The 13,913-nt window shown below is 41.0% G+C and overlaps 1 protein-coding gene across 2 annotated transcripts in view; it reads left to right on the top strand.

Moving 5' to 3' along the window:
- The window catches only part of WLS (Wnt ligand secretion mediator), a 92,090-nt gene extending 78,414 nt beyond the window's left edge, over positions 1-13,676 (top strand). Inside the window, exons 11-13 of one of the 2 annotated variants that reach the window (XM_016164532.2) lie at positions 3,531-3,684; positions 7,451-7,514; positions 12,736-13,674. In XM_016164532.2, the coding sequence (XP_016020018.1) occupies positions 3,531-3,684; positions 7,451-7,514; positions 12,736-12,739 (222 nt within the window). In that variant the 3' untranslated portion in view covers positions 12,740-13,674. Of the gene's footprint in view, positions 1-3,530; positions 3,685-7,450; positions 7,515-12,735 lie in introns of both variants that reach the window. The other variant, XM_016164531.2, reaches the window with a different exon arrangement.
- Positions 13,677-13,913: the final 237 nt, after the last annotated feature.

Below are 13,913 nucleotides of genomic sequence, written 5' to 3'. Positions count from 1 at the left end.
TTTAGAGGTGACGAGCAGTAGGGAACAGAAGTGCAATGCAGGGGAGAAGGTCACCAACCTTCGCTAAGGAGACCCCCAGGTGTCTGACATTCAGGTCAAGCCACAAGCAGCAAACTCCCAGAGAGCCTGTCCCCAGCTCTTTTTTGTGTGCGTGTGATCACTTCATTCTGTTACTTACAGAGGAAATGTTTCCAGTAAGAGAGCCTGTGTCTGGGATTTGGAAATCTTGTTGTTAAGTGGAATGTTGGTTGTCAAGACTACTGGGTGTAAAGGGATTTGACCTTCGCTTGGCTCCAGGGGTGTAATTGGGTGGTTTCATACAAAAGTAAATTGTTCAAATGTTAAATCAGGAAAAACAGGAACTTTTAGAAATAAGACTTATACAGCGGGGAGATGATCTTTTTTCTTTTTGTCTTATTTTGGTTGGGGCTACCTGATTTTTCTCTCTGAAAGTTAAAACGGGGTGACTGTCACCTCTCTGCTTTGGTATTAATGAGATTTTGGATTTACAAGGCCTGCTCTGTTGAGGCTGCTTATTGTGGTGTGTATTGGTGGGAATGTGCTCAGAGCTCAGGATGGCTCAGGCATGAATAATTGTGAGAGGAGAGGGGAAAACACAATTGAGTCTTCAAACAGCAGAGCGACACTGTATATAGTTTATTTATGCAAATTCAACTCTGCCCTCAGCAGAAAATAACACATTTAGAGATTACCAATTAAGTAGTATGGGTAATTCTCCAACTCCATTCTAAGCAACGAGCATGTGTCTCAGAGCAAACCTGAGAAGGGGACATGAAAATGCTATTTCTTCCGTCTCGGCTCCCTCAAAGTGTAAGCATCTCATTTCAGTGGTTCTACTCTAAAATTGTATTTTGCATATGTACAGTTTATTATTTACCACCCATTATTATGTCTAAGATACATAGTGCATATATATTACTATAAGATTTAAATAAAACTTGTTTGTATATATACTATATAATGTGTGTTATGGTCAGTTAAGTGAATTTTTAAAAGACATTTGACCATACAGAATGGTTCCCTCATATATTAACTTAAGACACTTACCCTGTGTGAGATAACATTCCTACTCTTGTGTTGTATAATAGGTAAGAACACCTTCTTTTGTGATCAGAGCCACGACTTTCTGGCTGAGCAGTCTTGGGCAAGATACTGTACCTCTGTGTGTCACAGTTTACCCGTGTGTTGAGTGGAAATATTACCTACCTATCTCATAGAGTTATTAGATTAGTTGTAGACTAAATAATATCTTCCATGTAAAATTCTTAGTGTAGTACCTGACAAACCATTAGCATTGAATAAATGTTAACTGTTATTGTCCTTGTTATTATTTTTAAAATCTTAGCTTTGCCCATATCTGTGTTAACTACTTGTTTTAAATGATGATAAAGTAATACAATAGACAGGAAAAATTAAATGAAATAATTATTACCCACTGATCTCTTTTAAGTGCAATTATAATGATTTGCTATGAACTGCAATAATTTTTCTTTACTTTTCAATCAGATATTTCCTAAGAGTGACTGTTTCTATTTCCCCTTTCTACCTCCATGTATCTACACTGGTTGTCCTGTACATACTTTTGTTCATATTCACTCAACTGACATCAGTCTGTTGAGAGCCATGCAGGTGGGCATTTCCTTAGATTGGTCATGCCAATCCCAGCAGCAATCAATTTCAGCAAAATTGTCAATATGAGGTATTCCTAGCTTATATCACAGGAAGGTAGGGTCTTTTACAGGCCTACCATCTTAACAGAGCGGAGTAAGAACTACATTACTCCGTCTTACTTATACTTCACCCAGCATGACCTCCCTCTTCAATCACATGTAAAAGAGTTCCCTTTGTAATGACAGCAGGTACATATGTTTCCAGGAACCATCTTAAAGCTTCCTCTCCCCTTCCATTAAATGCATTAAAAAGTCATCTTAAGTATATTCTAAGTATTGTGATTTTTATAAAGTTAGGATATTCTATACTTAAAAGTAAGAAGAGTGACATTTGGAGACATTTCTAAGAAGTAAGTCCTAAGTAGCTTGAATGCTGGTGCATCGTTCTAAAAACAGTAATGGGTACAAATCTTCCTTTGCCAAAAAACATTCCTGAGCATGTCATATAAAGTGAATTATTTTCCAAAATAAATATGAGTTCATGGTGGTAGTTTATGAGTCAAAAAAATGAAAAATTATGTATCACCAATGTTACACTAAAACTGCCAAGTTTATAATCAATTAACCCGGTTAATTGACACTCCAGGTCTCTCCAAAGGAAATACTTGTACTTGCAGCTATATTATGCCTGAGGCCCCAGTGGACCATGGGTTATAAAAGAGGGTACCGAATGAATTTAGACACACTGCCTCATAAACAGAAGGTGAAATCAACTTGTTTGTTAGTTATTAATATTTAGATATAGCTTGCTATCTTATGCTTTAGCTCCTAGAAGCAAGGGCTCCTAGGGATGGTTTATATAACCCAGCTTCATTAAGCTATCACAAGAACATCTGTCCAATACTTTCTTTTATTCCCATATAGGATTTCCGGTAGCAGGCAGAAGTGGTCAGAATCATTTCATTGATCTCAGACCTGGCACAAGTTATTAGTCACTCAGCTCAACAGTTCTATCGACAGTTCTTGGAGTAATCCATATGTCATCAGGCAGCCCTCAAAATAGTTACCAAGTCATTAGCATAGACAAAAACAGCCCCAAAACATTCTTGCAGAACTGTAAAGCACACAAAAGCTTCATAATTAGCTTTGTGGGTGACTTAGATAGTGACATGGTATAAATAAGATGTATTGAGTGTTTACTACTCAATAAATGCCAGGAAATTTCTAGACATATTTTTATTTAATTCTCCTCAGTAACCTGCAAGTTTATTTCATACTTAAAGAAACTAAAGTTCAGAGTCTTAGTCTTACTTCTCTTACTTTAAACAGAAATAAGTGTGGAGCCTGAATTTGAATTCGGGTCTCTGACTTCAAACCCGTGTCTTTCTGCTTCCCCAACTGCCCCACTAAGGAAGACTCCTCACTCTAAGGATTCATTTGTTTATTTAATCAACCTGTATTCACTGAGCCCCTACAGTGCATTAGGTGCTGAAGATAGGGCTGTAAACAAACCAGAGCTGGTCTCTGCCTGCAGGGAGTTTACAACTAGCTGGGAAGACAAATAACAGAGGAGGAATTATACTTATGCATGAGTGTCAAGCCTCAAACACCATTTCTTTAAATCGGAGATAACCACATACTGCTGTTTCAGAAAGGGACATTCCCCAGGTGGTTCTGATGTGCAGCCAAGGTGAGGAACAGCAGACTCTGTGCCTGACACATATAGTAAGCCCTGAATCAATTTGTCCATACTAGTATGATTCAGATTAAAAAATGGAGTCTCGCTTTTCCTATATGCAGAAGAGATTTGATTTTTGTGTCGGTTGGTTCCTCTGTTGGTGTTGTGTTTCTTCTTGGCTTCAGTTCAGTGTCACTGTTTTTTTTTTTTCTTCCCCATAGGTGACCGAAGGCCATTGGAAGTGGGGTGGTGTCACAGTCCAAGTGAACAGCGCCTTTTTCACAGGCATCTATGGCATGTGGAACCTGTATGTCTTTGCTTTGATGTTCTTGTATGCTCCATCCCATAAGAACTATGGGGATGACCAGTCCAATGGTGAGTTTCATTCTCTTTACTACAGCTTTATTTTGGATAAGTAAGCTTCTGTCTCTACAAGACTTAAATATCAAAGGCTCTGGGTTTCCCAATCAAACTTTTCCTCCAAGTGTGAATGATCACTCTAGGGATTCTGGAGCCATAAGACAAAAAACCAGCATGAGACGGATAATTCTTTAAGTCTTTATTGTTTCTAAATCTGTAAAATACATTGGGAATATTACATTCTAGTCTAAAGCATGTCCCAGTTTTAGTATAGAAATGGAATTTGCTTTCCTTAAATTTTTCTGTGCAAAATTGACAGTTCAGAAAGTATACCATATGTATTCTTCTGGTTTGAGAAGCGTGATCCTAAGATACCAGGTGGAGTGGGAATGAGCCCTATGAGTTGAAGATAGAGCCGGCTTCATTTTTTTCCTGTTCATTTTTTCTGCAAGGTTGTTGACATGTGTCCAAACCAATAGCTATTCTCCTGTCCTCATAGCCTTCTTCTCCTCAAGTGCTGGTATGTGCTGTCTTACATGTTGATGCTGCAAGGAGCCTTAGAGAACTTAGCCAGTCTGGTCATTTTATATATGAGGAGACTGAGGTCTAAAGAAGGAAGAGCTGGCCTGGGGTTTCTCTTATCAGCCATGGCAGAAAGAAATGAAGATAACTGCCTAGGCAAGTGCTGTCGACTTGGGATAGGTGGCCTGGTAAACATCTTATCTGAGAGCTCCTTTTTCTTTGCATACTTAGTTCTACACTATTTGGCTCCACCCTTATTCGTTCTTCTCTTTTTCACATCTTACTCTTCCCCAAATAGAAAATGCTCTTTCTCATTTCGGAGCCAGTGCCCTTCACTCTGCCTCAGCAGAAACCAGGGCCTTAAGACCAGCCGTCCGTCGTGGCACCGAGGGTTGGCCTTGCTCAGAGGGAGTGCTCTGAGAGCTTGTGCCGAATGAATGGATCTATATCCTGCCTCCGTCTGGGCCTGATAAAACCTGATGCATCTTTTGGACCCATTCAGAATGCTTCCTCCTTGAAACCTTTTCCTGATCGCGTGAGTCGGAGTTCGGCAAATTGCATTCAATAGAGTACTATTGCCATGGAATATTGATAGGTTTTAGTAGTCAAGTGAATTTGAGAATCATTCGGTTTTTATCTCACATTAGTGAAGTGTTTTCTATAAGACATCAGTATATTGTCTTTTAAAATGACCGGGGGTAACAGCATTTCCCCAAATTATAAAATCATGTGGCCCTGGAACCCTTTTTCCAGGCAGTGTATCGTTTGGAGCGAGTGTTCTAAGGATCGTGCCTGAGAGGAACACGACACTTTTCACATGGTACTCACTATGTGGATGTGGATGACCTTGCCTGTCCCTTTTCTCTCCTGCTGGAACAGTAACTCCTTAAGAGCAAGCACTGGTATTTTAAGGATGCTTTGAAAATGTTGAGTGAATTAACACTTTAGAAATAAGAGTTCTAGATTAGCTTTTATATTTCACAGATAAGACAGTGATCTTGAGAGAGAAGTAAAAGGAGATAGGTGATAACATGAGATATAGAGCAGAGAGGAGGGCATCTGTGCCAAGGTCACCAATAGAAGAGTGTTCTCAGTGTCACCATCTGTCTCCAGTACTACACATGCCACTTCTGTGCAAGAGCATCCTGGCATTAGGCCTCTCTTCCTTTTTACTCTTTGCTTTTTGTCACACTCACTGTCCTGTCCATCTTTGGCCATGGGTCCTGGGAAAGAGAGAAGACTTTTGGGTTAGCTGCCCAGCTGCCCAATGCTCGGTTTGACTGACTTCCTATCTAGAAAGCTCGTGAACTAAGGAGTCTTCACTTGCCACTGCTAGTACTCAGGGTTTTACTATGCACATAGAAAATGGAAGCATGTAGCCTCTCTGACAGTGGACCTCCATAACACCAGCAGGAAGAGAATCTGGGCTTATGAAGAAGAATCTCAAATTCATTTCATGATCATCCTGTTGGATTCTGACAGAAACCACATGGACCTGTCTTTGACTTGAGAGTATTAAGCAAGAATCCAAAAGGTGGAGCTTCTGCCTTTCAGGGAAATACCACATAAAGCAATGGCTGGACTTCCTGGGATGGATGTTGGAATGACCATTTTAATGGGTAATAGTTATTGAGTACTGACCTGTGCTATGGCACCTCATGTACATAAACTATTTTGGTTGTTTTTGCTATGTGACTACTGGTAAACTGCTTAATTTTTCTGGGTACCACTTCTTCCATCTATAAGTGATCTCTTAAAGTCTTTGGAAGCATGGAATTCTTTCTTCCTGTTAGCAAGGAAGGCGTAGAAGAGCACCTCTGGTTGTACAGTGGCCAGCCCAAGGGGTAATTCTGTCACAGGTAAGGAGTTTCGAGACACTGGTAAGAATTTGTCCAGCTCCAGAGCTGTGGTCAATCCTGCAGAGGCAAGATGACTGCCTGCCACCCTATTGGGCTAGATGTTTGAGTTGCAGCCAAGTGTTAGGCAGCTTCATTTAGGACTTTGCCTGCACAACAGCCACCCTCCTAGGCTTGAAACCTTGCAACTGAGAATAGCACTTAATCCGTTCCCCATCAGATTATTTTTTCATCAAAGACAACTAGAGCTACAATTCACAGAAAGTTCAGAAGCTAGTTCTCAACAGGATGTCATATGTCCCCTGAATATTTTGCTAAGTAGTGTTTGGAAGTGTTCATGGTTGTTTTAGAATGTCACTGTGACTGGGACGTGCCACTCGCATTTAGTGGGCAGATTATGGGGACGCTAAATGTCCCACAATGAGCAAAACAGCTCTTTGTAGTAAGAACTGTCCTGCCCCAAATGCCAATAGAGCCCCTGTTGAAAAACACTCTTCAAGCAGTCGAGTGGGCAGATCCTTTTGGGACCCTCTTCTGATCATAAACACAAAAGTCACACGATTTAGCAGTTCTGTGATGGTGACATGATCAGCTGTGATTTCACAGCAGCCCATGAGCCCTTGTCGGCTGGTCGTGCCCTTGCTCTTGCGTGGTGCTGTGACCTTGTGCATTTGGAAGGGGGCGCTTCCATGTTGGGTTCTCTGATCATTTTCCTTCTGAACTCTCTTTCACTTTCATCTCTTCATCAGCCACCAGACCACACAACGTTTCCTAGGAATTATGGCACATTTGCCAAGATTTTGAAGCTCCTTAAAAAGAGAGAGTTTAGAATATTACGAGGAAACCTAGAAAAATAAACTCTCAAAGGGATACACTGCATTTTCAAATTCTCTGGGTCTCTGATGACATTTCTTCTTCTCTCCCAGCCTTTCAAACCTTTTCCTTTTTTGTGAAAAGTTTTTATTTTTAAAATGGTTTGGACTTTTTCCCCTGCTCCTTGCTTGTAAGGTCCAGATCTAAAAATTTGGGTCTCTTGCTATGGAGAATGAATTCCAGGTGCGTTGTGCGTCTTGCCTTCGTGAGATAGATTCTGAAAAAAGGAAAAGCTCATTTCCAGGAACTTGGCATACAGTTTCTGATACAGCAGAGGCCAAAGAGGATAAGGAAAGAGAAAGAACCATTGAGAAGTGTAGTTTCACTTGGGAAGTGGAGAGAGATGCTAAGAAGTGTCGAGAGAAAGTGGGTAGGAAGGAAATGGAAGCAGAGAGAGCATGGACTTTTGTGTCTCCATTTTGGTCCAGGAATGAACAAAGAGAAACAAAGCAGATGGCAGATTCAAAGAGAGGGTTGGCTTCTGAAGAGCATTTTTTCTCATGTATTTCTGTTTCTCTTTTATTGTGTAGGTCGGAAAGTGACCCTTAGAAGTGAACCACTGAGTAGCTCAGTACCAAGCACTGTGCTAGGCTGGTAAGATGGAATGATGTGAAGTCCAAAGGAGTGACAAAGAAATAGTCCTTGCTCTCAGGATGCCAGTTTCCTGGTCTGGGAGATACTACTTATTTGGCTGCCTTCTGAAACGGGATATGACGAGACAGCTCCAACCTGGACTGTTTTCATGTTTTCAGTAGCTGATTCGTGCAACAGGGGTGTGGAGCTATGGCTTCCTTCTTGTTGGTTGATTTACCATAGCTGCAGTGGTGGTATAAGCACGTTCACATCAATCATTTTATATACACATAGATATATATACACATAAATTTATATGTATATATTCATATGCATACACACACACATATATATGTATAGGTCTATATGTAATCATTTTATGTATATGTATGTATACACACATATACAAATATACATATAATTTTGTTTTAGTTTAGCAAAGATATTTTAGACCTCTTTCTCTCAAGGACCATTCACATTTTCTACTCTGCTTTTGCTGCCTTTTCATTAAAGTTCTTCTTTTTACCTATTTCCATAACCAATTTGTGAATCATTCTGAACGTCTTCCCAGGCTGAAGCAAACTGCAGTAGGCAGATGTTACCTCTTCGTCTGGAGTGAAGGGGTATGACATCGATGCCCTGTACACATGACAGACTGTCCCAACCTCCTCAGTCACTAATTGACATGGGAAAAAAAGGTTGGAGTTGCTTATAAAGTCAGATGATTCTCGATAATAGCTTTTATTTTTCTGTTCTTTCTCCTCTAGAATTCTTGTCAGAAAGTTTTAGGAAAAAAGCAAGAAACGGAATTCCTGACTGAATGTCTATGACACAGAGAACAGGAGACACTCTAATTGCCAACTGGTTCTTTTCTATTTCTATTCACATTATATGTCTCCTGTCTGACACACTCATTCCGCCAGAAGACACAGTAGCAACCCTGGGTTCATATCTTGGTAGCTTAGCTTCCATACTGTGTCAGTTTTAATTCTGGAGGCTTCTAAGGTCTCTTGCTGCTTGTCTCACAGGAAAGGTGTCTTTGGCTTTTGTTGCCTCAATACATGTTTGGTTTGAGTCAGGAGGCTTTGACAGTGTTTGCCTTTTATTGAGGTCTTTTTCCTGGTTTCATGTCAGATGACTCACGCATGGCCAGACTGGCTTCTCCTTGATGTCTGTGAGCAATGGTGGAGTTGGTCTTATGACCGGGGCTGGACTCAGACTCTGAAGTGGATCTCAAAGCCTTTACCTATTCCTTAATGAAGATGGGAAACAGACGGCAGGCCATCACCAGCCTGGCACCTCCTGCTCTACTATTCGTAGTCAGGCACTCTCTGCTCCTTCCTCTCCCAGGGCTGCTGTCCTACTAGTGACCCAATCTTTTCTTGCTCAGGCAATGAAAATCATATTTTCTGAGTTTTAAAATTACTATGATACCACTCTTGCCTCAGTCACCTTGAGAGGGCCTTCCTGCTTCTTAAAGGTATTAGTTCGGTAGGGCTGCTATAACAAATAACCACAGAAAGGGTAGCTTAAGCAACAGAAGTTTGTTTATTTTTTTCACAATTTTGGAGGCTAGAGTTCCAGTTCAAGATCAAGGTGTCAGCAAGGTTGGTTTCTTCTAAGGCTTTTCTCTTTGGCTTGTAGACCACTGTTGTCTCCCTGTGTCTTCACATGGTCTTTTCTCTGTGTGTCTTTATCCTAATCTCCTTTTCTTATAGACACTGGTCATATTGGATTAGGGCCCTTCCCAATACCTCAATGTAACTTAATTACCCATCTCCAAATACAATCACATTCTGCAGTATTGGGAATTAAGACTTCTACAAATGATTTTTTTTTTTTTTTGGTGGTGGGAGGGTATACAATTCACTCCAGAGCACTAAGATTTTACTCAAAACTTCTAGATTTATTGTGTCCCTCCTCCTTGCAGTTGCCTGGCATTGAGTATCTGGAGGTACTATGGAGATGGGGTGGGAAATGGCTCATCTCAAGCCTGGTATAAACCACCTTAATAGTTGAAAGGGTTTGAGAGATGGCTGGACTCAGGATTTCTGAACCCTGTCCCACCACGGCCACTTTGCCCTATTCCCTGGAAGAGATCACCAAAGCCCAGTCATCCCAAGGCATACCTGTTTTCTAGCTGAGGGTTTGGCCCTAAACCCCAGTGGGGAAAACCAGTACTGGTGCAATGGGCTGGACCTAGCTGTGTGGAGTACAGCAAGGAGGAGCTAGACTAGCCTGCACCAGACGAGTTTTGAGTGCTAAAGTATTTTAATGAGCGCTAAAGTATTTATATTCTGTGCTAAGTATTTATATGCTTTAGAAAAAAAAAAAGAATTTTAAAACCTACCATCCACTATTTTATTAACACCCAAAATGTAGGAAGGATATAATCTTAAACAACAGTCATTTGCTTGGAAATAATTTCGCTTTACAAATATCACACTCTTTGTTGGTTTTCTCATTCTGCCATGAACCAGAGACTTTGTTACAGGGAGTTAATATTTGAGCTTAGCTTTGAAGGTGAACAGGAAGAAGGACAGTGTGGGACTAGAAAAAAATTCACAGAAAAGGATAAAGTCAAGAATGTTACGGAAAGAACATAAGATTTGGAGGTAGACACAGATGGTTTGGAATGCTGCTTCCAATATATATTTTGTATAACTTTGAGAAACAAACATAAACTCGTGGTGTGGCACCTGTGTGGCTTCCATATCTGGGTAACGGGGTGTTGATCTGCTTTAGTGGTTTTGAGGACAAAATAATAAGGTAGCCCTTATAAATATTAGAAGACCACGTGCTGGTCTCTCCCAAATTCTGTGAAGCAATCTTAGAATTATCTTCACAATTTTCTTTCTTTTCACTAAAGTTGCCTCAGATATACAAACGATGGTCATGAAAATGCTGCCGGTCTTTAGAAGCTGTGCTTACGCAGCTCTATGAAGTGTATGTTGCTTTTTGGGTGCCCAGTATGCATTCCAGGCAGTTAGAATCAAGTAGCAGCTACAGACCTGTGGCCATAATACCATAAATATGGATCCATTGATAGTCCTTTGAGATTAAATCCGATGCCAGAGATTGGCCTCATTCTGCAATGGTTAGAAAGACACAAGCCTGCATCTTATTGTTAATGAGCTGAGATAAATTGACATTATAACCGGAGAGGCTTAATGCAAGCTGAAGATTTTTTTTTCCCTTTTCCTTTCTTAACCTACTAGTTTTCCTTTTATTCTTCCCCTCCCCCTCTAAGTAAGGAATGTACCACATGTTTGGAAGGGTGGGTTTTGTTTGTTTGTTTGTTTTTTGTTTTTGTCTTGGATGGGGAAAGACTTTGAGCATGTTTGTGCCCGGAGCAGCAGGAGCTGAGAGAGGGAGAATAACAAATGGAGCAAGACCTTGGCAGGAACAGAAGTCGATGGAATTTGGAGACAAACGGAGGGATCCCCATTCCTGCCACATTACTGCCATTTTCCCACATTCATTCCCTGAAGGGAAAAAGTTGGCCTTCCAGCTATGGTAGAACCACACGTGAATCACAGATTTTGCTAGCCAGAGTCCCACAGATCCAGGTCCTCATCCCAGCTCAGCTGGGAGGAAGCTGGATCATATTAGAGAAATTCATTTCCTCTCTGAACCTCAGTGTCTTCACATCTTCTTCACAAAATACAAGGCAGGCTAAGATCCTAATAGTGCATAGAGGAAATACTCATAGATAACAGCTCTCCTTACTATCAGTGCACTGATATGTTATGTTAAATTCTCTTTCATCAGATAGAAAATGAAAATTAATATGCTAAACAATTCATCCCAATTATTGTATGTATATATTTATGACTAATGCATTGCATATGGATTTATACTTTGCTGGCAGTCTCATTTGAACATTTACAAAGAGCCAACGTAGCCTAAGTCGAGAGCCTGGATGCTGGGTCCTCATTGCTCTCATGTGAATCCCACATTATTCTTTACAAGCTTGGGTCTTGGGCACATTGTTTAGGCTCTCTGTGCCGCAGATCCTCGATTAACAGAATGGGAACGATGACAGTAGCACCTCTGTCAAAGGGCTGGTATGAGGATTGAATGTATTAATATTTGTAAAGTGCTTAGAATAGTGTCAGGCACATGATAAGCACTATAGTGTAGATATCCGTTAGAACGAAGAAGCCAAATTAATTTTGGCTGTTTCTTCAAATGATCTGTAAGATCATACACATTTTCTAGGACCTGCTAATTGCAATTACAGTTTAAGCTTAAAGAATTAGCATCTTTGGTTCAAAACCTGAATAAAATTACATTCTAGTGTCAAATCTTAAGAAGTCTTCAATGAAAGGGATTCCTTAGGTAAGCACTCAGAGGTGCTAATGGGTTTACTAGGGTGGTCAAGTCTGGGAAATTTTGGTGACTCTCAGACATGCACATCTCGAAACTGGCTTTGAACTTTTGATGGCTCCCCCAGATATGCAAATCCAGAACTAGCTTTGACCAAGCACCCTGCAGGGCCAGTGTGGGGAATAATCAAAACAGTGGTGTTGTGGACAGAATCCTGGGGGCAGCAGAAACTTCAGAACACATTTCTGGTACTTTTTCATTGGAGAGAAAACGCCTAATTGTTCCTAAATGCATTATATATAGATCCTGCCAAATCTGTTGGTAATAGGCAGGTCTCGTTTGCCTTCAGATGGCATAGCCACCCTGTAAATTGTTCACAGCAAGTGTGTACGTGCCTGCCCTCCTATCGCGGGAGAGTTGTGCTGGCCTAGCCCACAGCAGGAGCCTTCCTGCCTCAGCATAGGTCCTGGCTCTGTCTTGTGTCTTCTCCACCATCTGAGGCAGTCACCTTACTTCCCTCCCAGTTTCCTCATCTGTAAAGTTGGCATGATCAGAGTGCCGCCTTGGAAGGCTCTTGTGAGGATTAAATATAATCAAAGATAAAGCATCGAGAATAGCGTCAGGCACCAAGTAAGGTCTCATTAAGTGTTAGTAATTACTACAAATTATATAAACAGTAAGCTGACTCATCTCTCATTACTATCTCTTGTCTGGGAGACAAAAATGGATGAAATTATTGCAAAGCACAAGTGAAAGGGTTGAGACTGAGCCCTAGGTGCTTGTGCCCTGGTTTTCTCTATAAGGTCAGAACGTGAAAGGGGGCTGCTGGCATTCGATGGTTGTCACTCAGATGAACCCCAGCTTTCTTCTCCTTCCTCCTTGAATATGTCTAACACCAAAAACTCTGTTTCAGGTGATCTGGGTGTCCACAGTGGAGAAGAACTCCAGCTCACCACCACTATCACTCATGTGGATGCACCCACTGAGATCTACAAGTTGACCCGCAAGGAGGCCCAGGAGTAGGTGGCTGCAGCACCTGGCTGGGACTGTCCCCCACATCTCAGCCCCTCTAACTGGAGTGGGGAGCATGCCAGAGAGAGCTACGGTGTAAATGAGTGTTCCTGTCCCTTAGCTGTGGTTCCTTGGACCAGCGGCATGGACTTTGTCAGTGTGCCTTCCAACCACAGCTCTATGAGGCAGATTCCTGCAGCCACCGATGCGTTGTGTATAATAGCAAAACCTCTGGCGTGACACATCTTCTGTGATCATTGTTAATTAGTGACATAGTAACATCTGTAGCAGGTGGTTAGTAAACCTCATGTGTTGGGGGTATACTCCTTGGGGGATCATTTGGGCCAGATGGGGTCTATATGGAGTGGAATATTTAACTCTTTTTCCTGTTTTAGATTCTAGGTTAGATGTTAACATCCTTTGCAGTTCAAGATAGGCTGGTGTCATAGTCTTTTCATTCCTAGTTCATGACCACTTTTTTCCCCCTATTTATATCACCAAGTAGCCTATTGCGTTAATATTTAAGTTTCGGTAGATATGTGTCCCTGTTTTTTATGGCATAATATAAAATAACTAGATATCATGAGAGGGTCTATTACACCAGGGGCATTTCAGCTTTGAAACCAAATCTGTATATTCAATACTAACCAGTCTGTTGGATGTGGGTTTTAAAAATGTTTGCTAAACTACCCAAGTAGGATTTATTGTATTAAATGGCCTTTGGGTCTGAAAAGCTTTTTTAACCTCTTGCTTAAATTGTGTTTTCTTTTGATAAGATGCTTCAAACGGCCTCTAAAAAAGTGTAGATTCGATCATTTAAATAAACATATGTATATGCATATATGTATATGCAAACATCCTCCTCCTGCTCATCCAGTAGACATGCACACAGATTCTTTTCCATGTTGAGTTATGTGGAGTGGGGGAGCGGGTGGGGGAAATAGCTTAATGATAAATTAAAATATTTTGCCATCAGATTAAAGTGTTGGGGGCAGTATCTATTTCTGGAAATAGGGTAGTATTTTCTGAACTGGGTGGTTTCTCTCCTTAGGCTGGCATTTGTGGCAACAAGGGTGGGTG

The sequence above is a fragment of the Rousettus aegyptiacus genome, unplaced genomic scaffold (genome assembly GCF_014176215.1).
Source record: "Rousettus aegyptiacus isolate mRouAeg1 unplaced genomic scaffold, mRouAeg1.p scaffold_m13_p_1, whole genome shotgun sequence".
NCBI lineage: Eukaryota > Metazoa > Chordata > Mammalia > Chiroptera > Pteropodidae > Rousettus > Rousettus aegyptiacus.
This window is presented reverse-complemented; position numbering and strand designations above follow the sequence as displayed.